Source organism: Sturnus vulgaris, chromosome 29 (genome assembly GCF_052056855.1).
Source record: "Sturnus vulgaris isolate bStuVul1 chromosome 29, bStuVul1.hap1, whole genome shotgun sequence".
Taxonomy (NCBI): domain Eukaryota; kingdom Metazoa; phylum Chordata; class Aves; order Passeriformes; family Sturnidae; genus Sturnus; species Sturnus vulgaris.
Window position 1 is genome coordinate 4,708,367 of NC_142271.1, and position 20,760 is coordinate 4,729,126.

General features: G+C 49.5%; 2 protein-coding genes across 5 annotated transcripts; both read right to left on the reverse strand.

Moving 5' to 3' along the window:
- Positions 1-651: 651 nt before the first annotated feature.
- TMEM81 (transmembrane protein 81) lies at positions 652-4,901 on the reverse strand. The gene has a single exon (XM_088180463.1). The coding sequence runs from the start codon at positions 3,487-3,489 to the stop codon at positions 2,194-2,196; it is 1,296 nt and encodes a 431-aa protein (XP_088036589.1). The 5' UTR covers positions 3,490-4,901; the 3' UTR covers positions 652-2,193.
- A 132-nt stretch (positions 4,902-5,033) lies between these two features.
- On the reverse strand, positions 5,034-20,749 carry RBBP5 (RB binding protein 5, histone lysine methyltransferase complex subunit). 4 transcript variants are annotated; one of them, XM_088180462.1, is made up of 14 exons: positions 20,619-20,749; positions 19,964-19,989; positions 19,470-19,642; positions 18,919-19,059; positions 17,904-18,066; positions 17,069-17,178; positions 16,833-16,952; positions 15,548-15,701; positions 15,335-15,406; positions 14,390-14,507; positions 13,746-13,815; positions 12,238-12,467; positions 10,735-10,929; positions 5,034-6,924 (listed from the first exon to the last, which is right to left on the reverse strand). In XM_088180462.1, exons 1-14 carry the CDS (start codon positions 20,635-20,637, stop codon positions 6,896-6,898), a joined length of 1,620 nt encoding a protein of 539 aa, XP_088036588.1. In that variant the 5' UTR covers positions 20,638-20,749; the 3' UTR covers positions 5,034-6,895. The 4 variants fall into 4 exon arrangements, with proteins under 4 accessions (XP_088036588.1, XP_088036586.1, XP_088036585.1 ...); XM_088180460.1 differs by having other exon boundaries at positions 10,852-10,929; positions 20,619-20,746; XM_088180459.1 differs by having other exon boundaries at positions 5,034-6,921; positions 20,619-20,746.
- Positions 20,750-20,760: the final 11 nt, after the last annotated feature.

The following is a 20,760-nucleotide window of genomic DNA, read 5'->3' on the forward strand; positions in this document are numbered from 1 at the left end:
TGGGTTTGTTGTTTTGTTTTGGTTTGGTTTTTTTTGTTGCCATCCCATGAGTGACACTGATTTTACTCAGCTGAGGGAAGCCTGAGGAGATCCCAGGATTTTCCTCACAACCCCTGGAAGCTCCTGATCCTTCCTGGAAATTCCTCCAGCTGGGAATGGGAGCACACAGAATCCCCAGATCTCCAGGGTTTCCATGGAGTTCAGAGTTCTGGGGTTTCCATGGAGTCTGTGCCATCCTCGCCTCCAGGTGAAGGTGAAAAATTGGGGAAAAGGAGTTCAGGCACCAATTCAGAGCAGAGACAGGCACTGTCCTCCTGAATTTCTGCTCTTTGTGGTGGGAATTCAGGGGCAGCGATTAAGAAAAGAAGATTTTGCAAGGAAAGAGGGGAAAAAAGGAAGGATGGGGATGCTCTTCCAAGGGTTTTCACTTCCCTGCTTGCACTGAGCTCCAATCTCTGCTATTCCCTTCTCCTTTCCTTCCCCTGTTCAGATAAAAATCCCCCAACCCTTAATACCCCTTCAAAAATCAAAGAGCACCCCAAAAGAAATCCCATTAAAGGCCCTTTGTGACAGCTGGACCCCAGTGGCCATCCCAGCCTTCTTTAAATAAAAATTCCAATTATGGATTCGTTCTCCCTGCTCTGGGCACCTGGCTCCCTTCAGAAATTAAAAAAAAAAACCCCACAATCCCAAGATGAAGGAGATTTTTGGCTCCCGCTCTGACTTCTCCAGCAGAGCTGGATTGTGCTGGAGCTTTCATCCCGCTGGATTTGGGAATCCCAGCTGGGCCCAAGACACTGAAATTTCCATGACAAAGAGCAGAGAGGGTCCTGCAGATGGGGCAGCTCTGGACCATTAACTCCCAGCCCGCTGTGATGGGTCATTCCCAATTTTTCCATGTTCAGGAGGTGGAAAAAAACCCTCTGGGATTCAGCTCTGGAAAGTGCCTGGTTTGGTTTTCATTCAAATAAATACAATTATTTCCCTCCATGCCCATCTTTTTTCAATATCAAAGCGTTTTTGTGTCGTTCCAGTAAAAGGAAAAACTCGGGAATTTTTCTGTTTTCCGTGTTGGAGCTGTGCTGTTGTTTTCCCTGGATTTGGGTGTCCCTGTAGCTCACAGGGAAAAAGGGAACAAACAGCAAATAGGAAAGAAAATAGAAAAAAAGAAAAAAAAAAAGTATTTTATAAATCCCTCCATGGATTCCAGTCCCTGCAGAATTCCTGGTTTATCCTCATTAATCACCAGGAAAAACCAAAGATCCCAATCCCACTGAGCTGCTCCTGTAAGGATTTTAGGGATGAGCTCAGCTCTGGGAGGATCAAACACCCCCAGGCTCCAAAGTGGCCAAAAATATTCATTTATAAACTGTGTCTGTTGAAAAGAAATCATAAATATCCCAATAAATAATTACGGGATCCATGGAATGTCCTGAGTTGGGAGGATCACCAAAATCCAACAGTGGATGATCCCAAAAATCCCATCGTGAATTCCTGAATTCCTAATTCAAAAATGACCAAAAATATCCATTTTTAAGTCATGTCTGTTGAAAATAAACATCCCATTAAATAATTACGGGATCCATGGAATGTCCTGAGTTGGGAGGGAAGGATCACAAAAATCCAACAATGCATGATCCCAATTCCTGAATTCCTAATCCAGGCTCCAAAGTGGCCAAAAATATCCATTTATAGGCTGTGTCTGTTGAAGTAAATATCCCATTAAACAGTTACAGGATCCTGAGTTGGAAGGGGAGGATCACCAAAATCCAACAGTGGACAGTCCCAAAATCTGATCCTGAATTCCCGAATTCCTAATCTGGGCTCCAAAGTGGCCAAAAAAATCCATTTTTAAGTTATGTCTGTTGAAAATAAAAATCCCATTAAATAATCACGGGATCCATAGAATGTCTGGAGTTGGGAGGGAAGGATCACCAAAATCCAACAGTGGACGATCCCAAAGCCGGATCCTGAATTCCTGAATTCCCGAATTCCTAATCCAGGCTCCAAAGTGGCCAAAAAAATCCATTTTTAAGTTATGTCTATTGAAAATAAATATCCCAATAAATAATCACGGGATCCATGGAATGTCCTGAGTTGGGAGGATCACCAAAATCCAACCGTGGACGATCCCAAAAAACCCCACCCTGAATTCCTGGACTCCTAATAAAGAGCCAAAGGCAGGGAATGGCGTCAATCCCCGTTCATTTCCGCTGCTGCTCTTTTTCTGCACACCCTGCCCAGGCAGCAGAGGCCGATGCTGACCAGGATCCCCACGGTGACGCCGCTGCTGAGCCCCAGCACGGCCTCGGAAAGCCACGGCACCTCCCAAAATTTCCGCTGCGGCTCCGCGGGGCCGCTGCCGTTTGCCGGCGCCTCCTCCCCGCTGGCCGCCAGCTGCTGCTCCCAGGTCAGGGATTTTTGGAAATCCAGATGCACCAGACCCCTGGGGATCACCCTGAGGCCGAAGTAAATCCTCTTGACGAGCTGGAAGGAGCTGAGCACCTGCACGTCGCAGCGGTAGGTGCCGGAATGCGACTCCAGGGCGGGAGAGAAGCGCAGGGAAGGGCGGGGATTGCGGATGGGATGGAACAGGAGGTCGTTGGTGGTGATGAGCCCCTGTGAGAACCTCCAGGTGTAGCCGAAATTCGGCCCCTCCAACCTGGCGGCCTCCGGGGAGAGGCAGGTGAGCTGGAAGGGTTTTCCCTCGGGAACGCTGAGGTGCTGGAGGCCGCAGATCCAATCGCTGAGGCAGCGGGAGAGCTGCAGGGAACAATTCCGGTATTCCCCGGCCGGGGTGACCTCGCAGCGCTGCTCCTCCTTCACGCCCAGCCCGCAGGTGACGCTGCACGGGGTGGAGTTCACCAACACCATGGCCTTCAGCCCCAGCGGCACCGGCGGAGATCCCGAGGGAGGCTCCGATCCCAAGGGAGGCTCCGAGCTCGATCCCGATCCCAAAGGAGGCTCTGAGCTTGATCTAGATCCCGAGGGAGGCTCCGAGCTCGATCCTGATCCCAGGGGAGGCTCTGATCCCAAGGGAGGCTCTGAGCTTGATCCCGATCGAGGCTCTGATCCTGAGGGAGTCTCTGAGCTCGATCCTGATCCCAAAGGACGCTCTGAGCTTGATCCAGATCCCAAGGGAGGCTCCGATCCCGAGGGAGGCTCTGATCGCGATAGCGGGGAAAGCTCCGATCCCAAGGGAGGCTCCGATCCCGATTCCGATCCCAAGGGAAGCTCAGATCCCAGGGGAAGCTCCGATCCCGGTTCCAGGGGAAGCTCCGATCCCGAGGAAGGCTCTGATCCCGATCTTGAGGGAAGCTGCGATCCTGATCTCAATCCCCATCCTGAGGGAAGCTCTGATCCCGATCCCAAAGGAAGCTCCAATCCCGATCCTGATCTCGATCCCAAAGGAAGCTCCAATCCCGAGGGAATCGCGGCCGGAATGCACAGGGCACACAGCAGGATCACCCCCATGGGGCTCTGCTCCATCTCCTGAGGGTTTTTGGTTTTTCAGCGCTCAGAACTCCCCGGAATCATTCCATGAATCTTCCAGATTCTTCGGGATGTCTGTGACATCCCACCACAACTAATCTTTCCACCTGGGAAAATCCTCCCAGGTGTGGAGCCGGAGGCACAGCTAAAAAAAAGACACAGCAAGGAGTTACTGGATCCAACAGGGCAGGAATTCCAGGAATTCCATCGGGAATGTTCTTTGAACAGGACAGCAGGATGTCCTGATCCATTGGATCCAATCTGACTCTGCCCAAATTCCATCAGTTTCGGGCGTGTTTGGCAATTTAGGAGTGAAATTCTCCTCTCTCTGTGAGACTTCCCACATTATTTCAGATGGATTTTATTTTGGATGGATTTCCACTAGGAAAGGAGCAGCTCCACTTTCATTTTCCCCCCAAACCCCAAACTTCCAGCAGGAATTACCACTGGAATCTCCCAAATAATGCTGTGGAGAGCGTGAGGAAATCCCAAAATCCCCAACTCCTCACGGAGGCCCCGTCCAACCCTGACTTCTACAAACTCATCCCAGAGTCTGGAGCTCTCCCCAAACCCAACCCCAAACATTCCAACCTCTATCTGGGCTGATCCATGGGAATCTGGGGTGGTCTGAGCTGGTTTGGCTCCGTGCCCACACCAGGCCCTGGGGCTGTTCCCATGGGAGCAGCTCTGACATCACAGCACAACAACCCCAAAATATTCCAAGGGAGAACCCTCAGCAAATCCTGAGGGACTGGGGAGAGGCTCTGGATAAAATTCCCAGCCTTGGAAGGAGCCACAGGAATGGGGAGAGCTCCCAGAACCCTCATTCCCAAGGGATCTGACCCCAAACTTTCCCTGATGGATCCACAGGAATCATTCCCAGGCTGCCATCCCAGGAAAACCCTCAGAGATTCCAGTGAGATCCACACGTTGCTCCAGCATCCCAAAAAAATAATGAACTGCTGGAGTGTCCTTCCCTGGAAAATCCAGGTTTTTTCACGGAGGAACCCATCAAAAAGTTCAATGTTTTCCATAGATTTTGACCATGATTTTATGGGAAGGGCATCCCATAATCAGAGTCTCCTGATGGGCATCCCTGGATTCCCACAGGGATTTGGGTTTGCTGAACATCAGGATCCACTCCCCCCTTCCTCACACTCCTTAAACTGAGCTGGAGAATTCCCAAAGCTCCAGGAGGATTTTCCACCCCAAATCCCAGGGCTCCTTTTCCCAGCCCGGCTCTGAGTGCACTCAGGGATTTGGGAATTCCAGACGGGTTTGGGATTTAAATCCCATCCATTCCACCACCCCAAGGTGCTCCAAACCCCGTCCAGCCTGGCCTGGGACATTTCCAGGGATGGGGCAGCCATGGATTCTCCAGGAATTCCATTCCCAGAGCACTCAGGGTTTGGTTTTACTCCTCTCCCTTCAACCAAAGTTTCTCTAAAAACCCCGAACACGGCGAGTTTGAAGGATTCCCGAATTCCAGCAGGACAGAAAATCCCAAGTTTTCCATGGAAAAGCCAAGATTTACCCGTGGATTTTAGGAAATGGAAGGTACCTCTTTATTTACAAACACAGAACCACCACCAGTGCAGGAGCTGATCCGATATCGTACAAATCCAGGGAATAAAATAAGGATGGGAATAATCAGGAAATAAAATAAAACGGGAATACAACAGAAAATAAAATAAGGATGGGAATAAATGGGGAAATAAAAATAAGGATGGGAAAAAACAGGAAATAAAATAAGGATGGGAACAGAGTGAGAAATACAATAAAGATGGGACTAAAGCAGGAAAAAAAATAAAATAAGGATGGGAAGAATCAGGAAATAAAATAAGGATGGGAATAAAACAAAAAATAAAATAAGGATGGGAAGAAAGCAGGAAATAAAATAAAATAAGGATGGGAGTAATCAGGAAATAAAATAACGATGGGAATAAAATAGGAAAGAAAATAAGGAGGGAAACAAAGTGAGAAATAAAATGAAGATGGGAATAAAGCAGAAAATAAAATAAGGATGGGAACAAAAAAAAAAAAAAAATAAAGATGGGAATAAACTGGGAAAGAAAATAAAGATGGGAATGAAGCAGGAAGTAAAAGGAGGATGGGAATAAACCAAGGCAGGGCATTTACACTGTACAGGGGGAGCTGAGCTCGGGGTGAATTCAATGCTTTAATCCAGCCTGGGCCTGTGCATTTTGAATTTGGGGGCTCAGGCCCAGCACCCCAGGTGGGTTTGGCATGGCAGAGTCACCCCACAAGCAAAAAAAAAAAAAATAAAATAAAAATAAAAGGAATTTTACACTCATGGTTATCAATTTTCCAAAATGAAGCCAAGAGTCCCCAAAGCTTCGAAAAATTTCAAAACCTCTGATTTCCAAAAGTTTCCTCTCTCCCCGTTTTTCAATCTGCACGCCCAGGAAATTTAAATAACACCTGATAATCTCAATAATTCCACCCAGGGGAACGCTGAGAGCAATGAAACTCCCAAGTCTGGGGAATAAAACAAAAGGATTTGGGAATGAAATTTCCTTTTATCAGGAAGGGCCAGGCTGTGGGTGCTGGACAGGGAAAGTGCCATTCCTATTGCTCCAGGAAATCCTGAAGGAATAAAAGGTTGGGAATGAGCTGCCAGCTTCCATTTTTAACCCAGAAGTGGGAAAAATTAGAAAACCTTTGGAGAAGTTCTCTTTCAGTTCTGAGAAAAAAAAAAAAAAAATTGGTTTTAATTTATCTCCTGGTGAAGGAGGAACCCGGATATTCCTGAAGGAAAATTTCCCAGGGAAGAGAAGGAACAAAACCACTGGAAAGGACAGGAGGGAACTCCAGCAGAGTTTTGGGAATCACAGGCTGGGAAAAAAATAAAACCACTGGAAAAATAAGATTTTTATCTAAACCTGCTCCTTCTGCCACCGGCAGAGTGGGAAAAATAAACACAAAAGCAAAGCAGATTCCAACTCCTCACATCCCACTGGAAATTCCTGAAAATCTGGGCAGGAATGGGCTGAGGCAGATGGGAATTCCCAGCTGGAAAAGGGAGGCTTGGCAGGAATCCACATTCACACCCTGGGGAGTTCTTCCATCCGGGAATGATGAGAGATTTTGGGAGACGAAAGGAGCTCAGGGAAGGGGCTCAGGTCACTTCGGAGCAGGGATTTGTCCCCAAAATTCCCAAGTGGAGCTCAGTCCGAGCCTTCTCCAGCTGTGCCAGCTGTGCCAGGTCCGTGCAGGGGCAGCAGGAGGACGGAGGCCGCTCCCTCTTCCAGAGCCTCTCCTGCCCCAAATCCCCGCCCTGAATCCATGGAATTCGGTCTGTGCCAGTCCCAGCTGGGAATTCCACAGCGCTGGGGAGAGCCGGGAGAGGAAAGGAGAAGGGGGAGAGGCGGGGGGAGAATCTTCATAGCAACTCCGAGATCGCGCCGCCTGCTAGAGAGAGCACAGACGGCAAAAATGAGCGGCCGGCCCCAGCCGGAGCAGGGGGAAAAAAAAAAAAAATGGGAAATGCCCGGGGGAAAAATGGGAAAAGCAAGGGAAAAAAAATGGGAGGGTGAGGTCGTGTAGTTAAACAAAAAAAAAACCCGGAATTTTCAGCCGCTCCTCGGCAGCTCTGGGGTTTATTTGGGATGCTGGGCTCAGGAATTCTTTATTCCTAAATTTGCCTGGTGTAAAATAATTTGTGATTCCCGAAATTTCCGAGCAAAAGGCAAGGAAATCGAGCCCCACCCAAGTGTGGGTGAAACCACAGCACAGGGTTTTATTCCAAACTCTAAAATGATTAAATTGCTCTTTTTGTTTGTTTTTTTTTTTTTAGGGTGAAAATTTAACACAAAACTCGGATTTTAACGTTTTCTGCCAGCACAGGAGAATTAATCCCAGTCCCAGCCATGCAACTCCCACGTGGAAATCCCAAAGATTTTCCAGGAAGACTCTCCTGGAGAAGCAGCAGAGCTCACAGAATTCCCACTCTGTGCAGCAGGGATGGGAAAAGGAGCCTGGATCCGAATTCCAGGGGAATCTGGAATGTGCTGGAACCCCGAGGAAAAAAAAAACTGGGAGGCCCGAAATTCTGGGAATTTTAGGTACAAGTCATGAAGAGAACAATCGGGAAGAGCAGAATTCCATGGAATTCTGTGGGTTTGGGATGGATTCTTTCCTCTCCCAACGTGGCTCCTACAGAGATTCCAGCACTGGGATCCACTGGGAATCTGCTGGATCCTCCCAGGCCAGGGAATTCCACGAAAATTCCAGGATTTTCATGGAATGCCACGCTTGGGGTGGGAAAGGAGCTTCAATCCCACAGCTCCCACCATCCCAGGATGCTCCAATTCCAGGCAGGAAATTTTTCCCAATTTCCCTTCATCCCAAAACCTGCATGGAAAACACCTCCAAGGCAGCAAAAGCAGATTTTTAGGGAGCTCTGCCACCTCCAACTGACGGGAAAAAAAAAAATCGAGTGGAATTTGTCTGTAAATTTGTTTTTTGAGGAAAAAAAAATTCCCAAGCTGGCTCAGGAATTTCAGCCCAACCCAAAAGCAGGGAATAAATCCCAGAGTTTTTTGCACCAACAGCAAATCCACAGCAAAATCCTTCCAAGCAGGGCTGGAAAAGGAGGGGGAAAAGCAGAAAAAGCAGGGAAGGAGTTTGGGAATATTCCAGAGGGATTGGGAATGGGAATTCCCAGTGAGGAAAAACCTCCAGGCTCCAGAGAAAAGAAAGAATTCCCTGTTTTCAACAAATCCTTTGTGTTTTTCCAGGAAAAAAAAAAAAAAAAAAAACGAGGAATTAGGGAAGAGCAGCTGAGTGCAAAGTTACAGCCAGCACCACCCCCCCGGTAATGAAATGTTAATTAAAAATTAAAATGTTGATTAAAAATTCAATGTTGGGATTAAAAATTCAATGTTGGGATTAAAAATTCCATGTTGATTAAAAATTAAAGAGTTTTGCTGAGAGCACCCCCCTGCTCATCCAGCCCCTCCAACATGGAAAATCCAAGGATCCAGCACTTTGGAATTGCAAGGATTGGAATTTTCCTTGGAAATCCCAATTCTCAGGTTCCAGGCCGTGATCCTTCCTCATTTCTGTTGTTAATTCTATTAATTAGCAGTGATGAAAGCAGTAATTAACACGAAATTAACGATCTCCAAAACATCCTAAAATCATGGGAAATGCCCCAAAATTCCCACCCGTGGATGCTCCTGGAAAATTCCAACCCTGGATTTTTTTTTTTTCCCAGAAAACAACCCCAAGTTTGAGGTTTTTTTGTTGTTTTTTTGTTTTTTTGGGTTTTTTTTCCATCCAAAATTCCCATTCCTGGAAATAAGAGGGATCAGGACAAGCAACACCAAGGAGCTGAGCAGGAAGAGGAAGGGGGAAAAAAGGGAATAAATAATTCCTGGAAAAGCCAAAAAAAAATCCACGGCAGCGGCTGCTGGAATCAAGGAAATGCAAAATTTGATTTATTAAATCCATTTGTGGAGTTGGATTTTATCCCAAGCCTGAGCTCTGGATTAAAATCTTTAAAAAAAAAATTTTTTTTTTTTTCATCTCTGCAGACAAAATTGTGCTGAGCCTGGAGGAGCTGTTCCCAAAAACAAAAAGGATAATTGGATAACTGGAATTCAGGGGCATAAATAGATTTTACTCCAATTTTCCATTTTAAAAAATCCCCCCCAAAATCCAATTTTTGACTAAAAAATAATTTTAAAAGTCCAATTTTCAACGAAAAAAATCTAATTTTCGACTTAAACCCCCCCCCAAAAATTAAACTTTCGACTAAAAAATCTCCCAAAAAATCCCATTTTCAACCAAAAAACCCATAAAAAAACCCCCAAAAAATCCATTAAAAAACCCCCAAAAAAATCCAATTTTCAACCAAAAAACCCATTAAAAAACCCAAAAAAATCCAATTTTCAACCAAAAAATCCCCCAAAAAATCCATTAAAAAAACCAAAAAAATCCAATTTTCAACCAAAAAATCCAATTTTCAACCAAAAAACCCATTTAAAAAACCCAAAAAAACCAAAAAACCCACTAAAAAAAACCCCCAAAAATCCAATTTTCAACCAAAAAACCCATAAAAAAAACCCCAAAAAATTCCATTAAAAACCCCCAAAAAATCCAATTTCCAACCAAAAAACCATAAAAAAACCCCAAAAAATCCAATTCCCAACCAAAAAACACCATAAAAAAACCCCCAAAAAATCCAATTTCCAACCAAAAAACCCCCGCCAAAAAAAATCCAATTTCCAACCAAAAAACCCCGCCAAAAAATCCAATTTCCAACCAAAAAACCCATTAAAAAAACCCCCAAAAAATCCAATTTTCAACCAAAAAACACCATAAAAAAAACCCCCAAAAAATCCAATTTCCAACCAAAAAACCCCAAAAAAATTCCATTAAAAACCCCGCCAAAAAAATCCAATTTCCAACCAAAATACCCCCAAAAAATTCCATTAAAAACCCCAAAAAATCCAATTTCCAACCAAAAACCCCCGCCAAAAAATCCAATTTGCAACCAAAAAAAACCCATTAAAAAACCCCAAAAAATACAATTTCCAACCAAAAAACCCCACCAAAAAATCCAATTTCCAACCAAAAAACCCCATTAAAAAAACCCCAAAAAATCCAATTTCCAACCAAAAAACCCCGCCAAAAAAATCCAATTTCCAACCAAAAAACCCATTAAAAAAACCCCCCAAAAAATCCAATTTCCAACCAAAAAACCCCGCCAAAAAAATCCAATTTCCAACCAAAAACCCATTAAAAAAAACCCCAAAAAATCCAATTTCCAAGCAAAAAAACCCATTTAAAAAACCCCGCCAAAAAATCCAATTCCCAACCAAAAAAACCCATTAAAAAAACCCCCAAAAAATCCAATTCCCAACCAAAAAAACCCATTAAAAAAACCCCAAAAAATCCAATTTCCAACCAAAAAACCCCGCCAAAAAAATCCAATTTCCAACCAAAAAACCCATTAAAAAAACCCCCCAAAATATCCAATTTCCAACCAAAAAACCCCGCCAAAAAAATCCAATTTCCAACCAAAAAACACCATAAAAAAACCCCCAAAAAATCCAATTCCCAACCAAAAAACCCGCCAAAAAAAAAAAAAAAAAATCCCCTTTTACCCCTTTATAAACCCCTTCAACTTTTGCCTGTCCTTTCCAGCAGCCTTTTAGGGACACAGCCCAGGGGAGGGGAGGTGACAATGGCAATGGGGTGGCAGCCGTTCCTTACCTGCCAGGGGCTGGCCCAGCTCCGCCTGCACTTTGCCCTTGGCCGCTCCTTCCGGAGGCAAAGCCCCTCTGTCCCCTTTGTAGAGTTTCGGTTTAAATGGAGAATCTTTGTCTTTACCTTTTGATCCTTTGGGCCTGCCCGCCTGCTTCTTCTTGGATTTACCGTCGCCCTTCACGCCCAGCAGAGGGTGCACCTCTGGGGAAAAGGGGGGGAAAAATTGGGATTTTGGGGTGAGGGGTGGCTTAAAATGTGGGGAAAATCGGGATTTTGGGGTGAGTCATGTTTTAAAATGCGGGAAAATCAGGATTTTGGGGTGAAGTGTCCCTTGAAATACAGGGAAAATTGGGGTTTTGGGGTTAGTTATGTTGTAAAATGCTAAGTGAAAAATGGAATTCTTTCCTGTCACCCTTCACGCCCAGCAGAGGGTGCACCTCTGGGGAAACGGGGGAAAAATCGGGATTTTGGGGTGAGGGGTGGCTTAAAATGTGGGGAAATCGGGATTTTGGGGTGAGGGGTGGCTTAAAATGTGGGGAATATCGAGATTAATAGCTGGATCAGATTCCTTCTGATGTCCTAAAACCCTGAAATCTTGGCCCTTGGGATCAGATCCCTCCCAACACCCTAAACCCTTGGGATCTGATCCCTGCCAGAACCCCAAATTCCTCGGGATCTGATCCCTCTCAAGGCCCCAAACCCTTGGGATCTGATCCCTCCCAGCACCCCAAACCCCTCGGGATCAGATCCCTCCCAGCACCCCAAATTCCTGAAATCCTGGGATCAGATCCCTCCCAACACCCCAAATCTCTCGGGATCAGATCCCTCCCAACACCCCAAACTCCTGAAATCCCGGGATCCGATCCCTCCCAGAAACCCAAACCCTTGGGATCTGATCCCTCCCAGAAACCCAAACCCTTGGGATCTGATCCCTCCCAATACCCCGAACCCCTGGGGATCAGATCCCTCCCAGCACCCCAAATTCCTGAAATCCTGGGATCAGATCCCTCCCAGCACCCCAAATCCCTCAGGATCTGATCCCTCCCAGCACCCCAAACCCGTCGGGATCTGATCCCTCCCAAGGCCCCAAACCCCTGGGGATCAGATCCCTCCCAGCACCCCAAATTCCTGAAATAATCCGATCCCTCCCAAAGCCCCAAACCCTCGGGATCAGCTCCCTCCCAGCACCCCAAATCCCTCAGGATCTGATCCCTCCCAGCACCCCAAACTCCTGAAATCCCGGGATCCGATCCCTCCCAGAACCCCAAACCCCGTGGGATCTGATCCCTCCCAACACCCCAAATTCCTGAAATAATCCGATCCCTCCCAGCACCCCGAACTCCTGAAATCCCGGGATCAGATCCCTCCCAGCACCCCAAATCCTCGGGATCAGATCCCTCCCAGCACCCCAAATTCCTGAAATCCCGGGATCCGATCCCTCCCAGAACCCCAAACCCTTGGGGATCGCCTCTCCCCGCCCTCCCCAAATCCCGGGAAGGCCGCACCCACCGTCATTGGGGACTCCCTGGAGCTCGATGTTGGTGGTTTTGGGTTTTTTCTTGGGGGCCTGGGGCCCGTCCGAGGGGCTGGGCCGTTTCTTGTCGGGGCCCAGAGCGTCGTCGGGCAGCGCGGCCGGGACGGCGTCGGGAGGGGGCCCGTAGGGATTCTCCTCGGGATCCTCCACCTCGGGGGCGATGGGCAGGTACAGCAGAGCACGGGAATCCTCCAGCTCCTCGTCACTGGAATGGGATTGGGAATGGGGGAATGGCAATGGGAATGGGGGAATGGGATCGGGAATGGGGGAATGGGAATGGGATTGGGAATGGGATTGGGAACGGGGGAATGCGAATGGGAGAATGGGAGTGGGGGAATGGGGGAATGCGAATGGGAGCAGGGGAATGGGATCAGGAATGTGGGAATGGGAATGGGGGAATGGGAATGGGAGCAGGGGAATGGGAATGGGAGTGGGAATGGGAATGGAGGAATGGGGATGGGGGAGGGGGAATGGGGGAATGGGGGAATGGGAGTGGGGGAATGGGGGAATGAGAATGGGAGCAGGGGAATGGGATCGGGAATGGGGGAATGGGAGCAGGGGAATGGGAATGGGAACGTGGGAATGGGAGCAGGGGAATGGGAATGGGGGAATGGGAATAGGGGAATGGGAGCAAGGGAATGGGATCGGGAATGTGGGAATGGGAGCAGGGGAATGGGAGCAGGGGAATGGGAGCAGGGGAATGGGAGCAAGGGAATGGGAATGGGAGCAAGGGAATGGGAGCAAGGGAATGGGAATGGAGGAATGGGATTGGGAATGTCAGAATGAAAATGGGAATGGGGAAATGGGAGTGGGGGAATGAGATTGGGAATGGGAACGTGAGAACGTGGGAATGGGAATGAGAGCAAGGGAATGGGAATGGGAGCAAGGGAATGGGATTGGGAATGTGGGAATGGGAATGGGGGAATGGGAGCAGGAATGTGGGAATGGGATCAGGAATGGGAACGTGAATGGGAACGTGGGAATGGGATCGGGGATATGGGAATGGGAGTCGAAATGGGAGTGGGGATGGGAATGTGGGAAAAGGAATGTGGGAATGGGAGAATGGGATCGAGGAATGTGTGAATAGGAATGAGATAATGGGAATGGGAGCAGGGATGGGATCGGGGAGATTGGGGAGTGGGAATGGGGTGGGGATGAAGTGGGGATGGGGGTGGTAGGTTTGAGAAAGGGAATTTTGGGGTTTGTAACAGGAAGTTTGTATTTTGTATTTGTAAAGAGAATTTTGGGATTTGTAAAGGTAACGTTGTTGTTTGCAAGGGGAATGGTGGGGTTTGTAAAGGAGAATTTTGGGGTTTGTCAAAGGGAATTTTGGGGGTTGTCAAAGGGAATTTTGGGGGTTGTCAAAGGGAATTTTGGGGTTTGTCAAAGGGAATTTTGGGGGTTGTCAAAGGGAATTTTGGGGGCTGTCAAAGGGAATTTTGGGGATTGTAAAGGGAATTTTGGGGTTGTAGAGGGAATGCACCTGCTGCAGAAGGCGGCGATGGGATCCACGCTGGTCACATCCACCTCCTCATCCTCTGCAGCATCAGCTCCTGCAGCCAGGGAAAATGGGAATTAAAGGCAGGAAAAGCACCTGGATGGCTCCTGTCACAGCACAAAATAACCTGGAATGTTCCCTATTACAGCAGGAAAAAACACTGAAAAGTTCCCTGCTAAAGCACAAAGCAAACCTAAATTATTTCCTATCAAAGCACAGAAAAGCCCTAAAATAATTCCCATTAAAGCAAAAAAAAATATCCTATTAAAGCAATAAAAGCATTAAAATAATTCCTATTAAAGCACAGAACAAATCTAAAATATTTTATTATAGCACAAAATAAACCTAAAACATTTCCCATTAAAGCAGAAACAAAAAAAAATAATAATTCATATTTGAACATAACACACTGCTAAAATCCAATTAATTAAATTTTGGGAACTGCTTTAATAAGAAAAACTGAACTCTGCTAATGAGGAGAACCAGGAATAATCCTCATTCCCATCTTTTTTCAAATTGCAGGATTTTTTTTTTTTTTTCCCCTTTGATTTTGATCCAGAGGATCCCAGGGAAGCTGGGAATTCCCTGGGAATTCCCTGGGAATTTCCTGGGGATGTTTTTGGCAGCACCTGTCTGCTCTGGCTCGCTCTTATCCTCATCCTCAATGTCGAATTCTGATTCCCTCTCCTCATATTCCACATTTTCATCCAGCTCCTTGAAATCTGGGGCAAAAGCACTCCAGTTTTCCTGAAAAAAAATGGTAAAAAAAAAAAGGTAAAAAAAGCAGTTTTAGCTCATGCAAACAGCACTGGATTCCTCAAATTTCTCAAATTCCTTGAATTCCAAAAAATTAAATGTCCTAGAGGGGTTTAAAATGTGGATGTGGCACTTGGGGATAAGGGAGAGAGCTGGGAATAGGCTGGAATTTGGGATATGGGAGGGATTTTCCAATCTGGATTATTCTGTGGCTCTGCAATCTCATTGAAATCCCATAAAAGCATCAAAAATCAAGGAAAATGCCATAAAAGCATAAAATATCAAGGAAAATGCCAAGAAAGCAGAAAAAATGAAGGAAAATGCCATAAAAGCAGCAAAATCAAGGAAAATGCCATAAAAACACCAAAAATCAAGGAAAATCCAAGAAAAGTATCAAGAATCAAGGAAAATGCCATAAAAACAGAAAAATTAAGGAAAATGCCATAAAATCCTCAAAATTCAAGGAAAATCCCATAAAAGCATAAAATATCAAGGAAAATGCCATAAAAGCAGTAAAAATGAAGAAAAATGCCATAAAAACATCAAAAATCAAGGAAAATCCAAAAAAAAAGCCTCAAAAATCAAGGAAAATCCCATAAAAGCACCAAAAAAAAAAAAAAAAACAAACAGCACAGGGAATCCTGGAATGGTTTGGGTTGGAAAGGATCATCAGCTCCAAACTTCTCCCTGTCCCAGATTGCTCCAGCCCTGGCCTGGGACACTTCCAGGGATGGAGCAGCCAAAATTTCCCCGTGCCAAGAATGATCCCCAAAGGGAAGAATCCCAAAAAAAAAAAATAAAAATAAAATCTCACTCACCACCTGGTTCTGAGCCCATATGGAAACCACCCCGCTGGAAATGGAGGCGATGATGGGCCGGACCGGATGCCACTGGAATTAAAAAGGAGAAAAAAAAAAAAACAACAACAACAAAAAAAAATAAAAATATAAAAAAAAAAACCTGAATTAGCAAAATGTGCCAGCTGAATTCCCCAAATGCCAGGGAATGCCAGGGGCTGGGAGTTTCCTCACTGCCACGTCCAGCAGGAGCTCTCCACGGGTTCCATGCAGGATTTTCACCAGGTTGCCGATGCTCTTCTCCCAGATGTAGAGCGCGTGCTGCCGGGCAGAGCCAGCCACGATGTACTCGCCATCCCCTGAGAAGCAGCATTTCTTCCAGGGGGTCCTGCAGCCAGGGCAAAATCGTGCATCAGGGAAGCAGGGTTTGGGTGTTCCTGATGGGGTTTTTTGGTTTTTTTTTTTCACCTCTGTGTTTAGGGTTTGAGGTGGTAAATCCTGAGTGAGGATTTGTGTCGTGGGAGGTCACACCCCAGCCACACAGGATGTCCCACAGGGAATTCCCAAATGGAAAAGGATCCAGCAGGATCATTGATCCAACCCCCAGCCCTGCACAGATTCCCAAAATCCCCCTCAGTGCATCCCTGAGGGCGTTGTCCAAACCCCCACAGCCTTCGGGGTCTGGCAATTCCCTGGGGAGCCTTTGCCAGTGGCTGAGCACCCAGGCGAAAGGAGCAGCCACCCCTGTGCCCCTCACCTGATCCCTAAATCCCTCCCTGTGCCCCTCACCTGTTTCCTAAATCCCTCCCTGTGCCCCTCACCTGATCCTTAAATCCCTCCCTGTGCCCCTCACCTGTTCCCCCAATCCTGCAGCCATCCTTGTGCCTGTCCCTGTTGCCTAAATCCATCCCTGTGCCCCTCACCTGCTCCCCAAATCCATCCCTGTGCCCCTCTCCTGTTCCCCCAATCCTGCAGCCATCCTTGTGCCTGTCCCTGTTGCCTAAATCCATCCCTGTGCCCCTCACCTGCTCCCCAAATCCATTCCTGCTCCCCAAGTCCATCCCTGTGCCCCTCTCCTGTTCCTGTGCCCCTCCCCTGTCCCCATCCCCTCACCTGTCCCCTGTCCCCATCACCTCTGCTGCCCCTGTCCCCGTTGCTGTCCCCTCTCCTGTCTGTCCCCCTCCCCTGTCCTTGCTCCTGTCCCCGTCCCCTCCGTTGTCGCTGTCCCCAGTACTGTCCCTGTCCCCTCCCCTGTCCCCTCTCCTGTCCCTGTCCCCTCTCCTGTCCCTGTCCCCTCTCCTGTTCCCTGTCCCCTCCCCTGTCCCCTCTCCTGTCCCCGTCCCCCTCCCCTGTCCTCGCTCCTGTCCCCGTCCCCTCTCCTGTCCCTTGTCCCCTCTGCCGTCCCCATCCCCTCTGCTGTCCCCGTCCCCTCCCACGTCCCCTCCCCTGTCCCCCCTGCTGTCCCCGTCCCCTCCCCTGTCCCCTGTCCCCCCTGCTGTCCCCGCTGCTGTCCCCTGACCTGTTGACCAGGTCCTGCAGTTTCTGCATGGGCTCGGGCTCGCCGTCGCGGCCGCAGGTCAGGATCTCGCGCCCGTCGTACACGCGGATGATGCGGTCGGCCGTGTTGATCAGGAAGCAGCTGCAGGAAAACGGGGACAAATCACTGAGGAACTGCTCAGAATTGCTGTCCTGTGGAAGATCTGTGGGGTTTGAGGAGCTCTCTGCAGTTTTGGGATCGTCCCCGGCAGTGCTCACCTCCCTTTGCGGGCGAACTCGATGGATTTAATGGCCGTGGTGTTGCTGGTCCCTGTGGTCACTCTGAAGGAAGCAACAAGATCCTGAGTGTCTGTTTTTAAGACCAAGATCTGAAGATTGAGCAGACAGAGAACAATCAGTGGCTTCACCTGAAACAGCACCCTGGGAGCCCACCTGGGGACACTGCAGGAGCTGCTGAGGCAGAAACGCCAGGAAAACAGCCCAAAAATGTGTCAGAAACAAAGCCAGGCAAAGATCCCAGAACCCCTGAGGTTGGAAAACCACTTCAGGATCATCAAGCAATCCCTCAACTGTTCCCCAAACCCTGCAGCCATCTCTGTACCTGTCCCTGCTCCCCAAACCTATCCCTGTGCCCCTCACCTCTTCCCAAACTCATCCCTGCGCCCCAAATCTATTCCTGTGCCCCAAACCCATCCCTGTGTCACTCACCTCTTCCTCAAATCTATTCCTGATTCCCCAAACCCATCCCTGTTCCCAAAACCAATTCCTGTGCCCTCACCTGCTCCCTAAACCCATCCCTCTTCCCCAAATCCATTCCTGTTCCACTCACCTCTCCCCTAAACCCCTTCCTGTGCCTTCCCTGTGCCCCACACCCGTCCCTGTTCCCCCAAACCCTCCCCCAAGCACTCAGTGCCACCTCCAGGAATTCCTCGGACACCTCCAGGGACGGAGACCCCAGCGCTCCCCGGGCACTTCCAAAGCCTGACACCCCCCCCCTCGCTCTTTTCCACGAGGAAATTCCCAGTGCTGCCCAGCCTGGCAGTGCCCTGGTGCCAGGCAGGAATGCTGAGAGGCCCGAGGGGGCCGGGCTGACCTTGCCCTTGGCGTTCCCGGTGTAGATGTATTCCCCTCGCCGGTCAAACGACGCCACCACGTTGAGGTCGGAGTCGTCGTCCACGGGCAGCACCACGTGCTTGGAGTCTGACAGGGTCAGCATCACCGGGGCTGACTTCATGGGACACACCAGCACCCTGTTCCTGCAGGGCACAGGGAACATCTGGGAATTCCTGCCTTTGGAAAGGAGTCCCACGTTCAGAGCAAAAACGGCATCGAGATGGATCGAGGAATTCAGATCGTGGAAAAGAATTTTTACCTTCAGAGCAAAAAAAAAAACCATTGAGATGGATTAAGGAATTCAGGAGATTTTGGAAAAGGATTTCCAGATTTGGAGGAAAAAATCCATTGAGATGGACTGAGGAATTCATGAGAGCTTGGAAAAATATTTACTGGTTCAGAGCAAAAAAAAAAGGCATTGAGATGGATTGAGGAATGCAGGAGATGTTGGAAAAAGATTTCCATGTTTACAGCAAAAAAAAAGCATTGAGCCGGACCAAGGAATTCAGGAGATGTTGGAAAAAGATTTCCACATTTACAGCAAAAAAAAAGCATTGAGCTGGTTGAGGAATTCAGATCTTGGAAAGGATTTCCATGTTTCCACCAAAAAAAGCATTGAGGTGGATTGAGGAATCCAGGATATCTTGGAAAGGATTTCCAGGTTTGGAGTAAAAAGGACCAGGTTGGATTGAGGAATTCAGGAGATCTCTACTTTTGTTGTCTTGTTTTTGATGCTTAGACAACAAAATGATGTGAAGTTCAGGTCTACTTTAATTTCCTTTCCATCTCCGAGTCTGTGCAGGAATTTTAAACCCCAGCAGACATTTCCACACCGATTCCCAAGAGTTTCCAAGAACTTCCTCCCACCTTGATCCTCCCAAAAACCCAACCCCAAACACCCCCCCCCCCCCCCCTCCAAACCCAACGATTCCAACTTGGAAAATCCAAACAAGCCCCGGTCCTGGGTAATCCCAGTTTGCTCCCAGGGCACTTACTGGTCCCGGGGGTGGTACTGGACTTTGAGGATGGGCGAGGGGAAGCGGAACCTCTGGTCACAGTCCCCGGACAGCACATCCCACTGCGACACGATGTTGTCAGTGGAGGCACTGACCAGCTTGTGCCCATCCCGGCTCCAGCTGCGGCACAGGGAGGGAATTCCCAACAAAGTTATTCCTTAAAGGGGTCAAACGCAGCCGGGGGGGGGGAAAGGAGAGCAGGGAATTCCCAATAAAGTTGTTATTTAAGGGAGAAAAGAGATCGGGTAATTCCCAACAAAGTTATTCCTTAAACGGGTCAAATGCAGTCACGGGGGAAAGGAGAGCAGGGAATTCCCGGTAAAGTTATTCCTTAAAGGGAGAAAAAGAAATCAGGGAATTCCCAATAAAGCTATTCCACCGGGATTCCCGTGGTGCTCCCACTATCCCAGAGACATTCCTGTGGTGTTCCCACTATCCCTGTGGGATTCCCATGGTGTTCCCACTATCCCAGTGGGATTCCCGCGGGATTCCCGCGGTGTTCCCGCTATCCCGGCAGGATCCCCGCTCACCACAGCGAGCACACGGGGTGGATGTGGGCGCTGATGATCTTGGCGATGCCGCGGGTCAGGAAGTCCCAGATGACGATCCTGCCGTCGTTGCAGCCCACGGCCAGCAGCGTGCCCCAGCGGTTGAAGGTGCACGTCAGCGCCATGCTGATACAATCCAGCGTCCCGTCCGCCTCCTGCGGGGACAGCGGCACCTCACACCTGGGCAGGTGCGCTCGGACCCGCTCAGACCTGGGGCAGACCCGGGCAGACCTGGGCAGGTGGGCTTGGATCTGCTCACACCGGGTCAGACCCACTCGGACCCACTCACACCTGGGCAGGTGGGCTCGGACGCGGGCAGACCCACTCAGGCGCAGGCAGGTGGGCTTGGACCCGCTCAGACCCGGGTCATACCCGGGCAGACCCACTCGGACCCGCTGGTACCGGGTCAGACCCGCTCAGGCTGCCCCCGCTGCCCGGGGAGGGTTCGGGGGCGGCTCGGGGCGGGCAGCGCTTACCTCGGGGTAGTTCTGGCCGAAGGACTCTGCAGAGGAAAGGGAAGGCAGCGCCTCAGCGAGAGCGGCCCCGCCGAGCCTGTCCCGCTCCGGTACCGGCACCGGCACCACCAGGCTCACCCAACCCATTCCCGGCCCCGCCGAGCCTGCCCGGTTCTCCCTGTCCCGCTCACCCAGCCCCATTCCCAGTCCCGCCGAGCCTGCCCCGCTCCGGTACCGGCACTGCCCGGCTCACCCAGCCCCATTCCCAGCCCCGCCGAGCCTGCCCCGCTCCGGTAGCGGTACCGGCACGACCAGGCTCACCCAACTCATTCCCGGCCCCGCCGCTCCCCGGCTCCAGCCCAGCCCCGCTGCCGGTGCCGCCCCCCGCTCCCTCCTCATTCCCATTCCCATTCCCATTCCCAGCCGCGCCACAGTCTGACCCTGTGCCTGCCCCTGTTCCTGTTCCCATTCCCGTTCCCGTTCCCATCCCATTCCCGTTCGCACCGAGCAGCTCCAGGTTCTTCGCGCTGCCGTCCCGCCCCCGCCGTCCCCAGCTCCCTCCCCATTGCCATTCCCGCCACCTGCCGCTGCCGCCGCACCCCGTTCCCGCTCCCATTCTCATTCCCGTTCCCTCTCCCATTCCCCTTCCCGCTCGCATTCCCGTTCCCGCTCGCACCGAGCAGCTCCAGGTTCATCGCGCCGCCGATCCCGCTCCCTCCGCTCCCGTCGCCGAAGGACCCCGCGGGGGCCTGCGCAGCCCCGCGCCGCTCCGTTCGCCGGAGCGGACGCCGCTTTTTTCCGCCGCCCCCGCCGCAGCT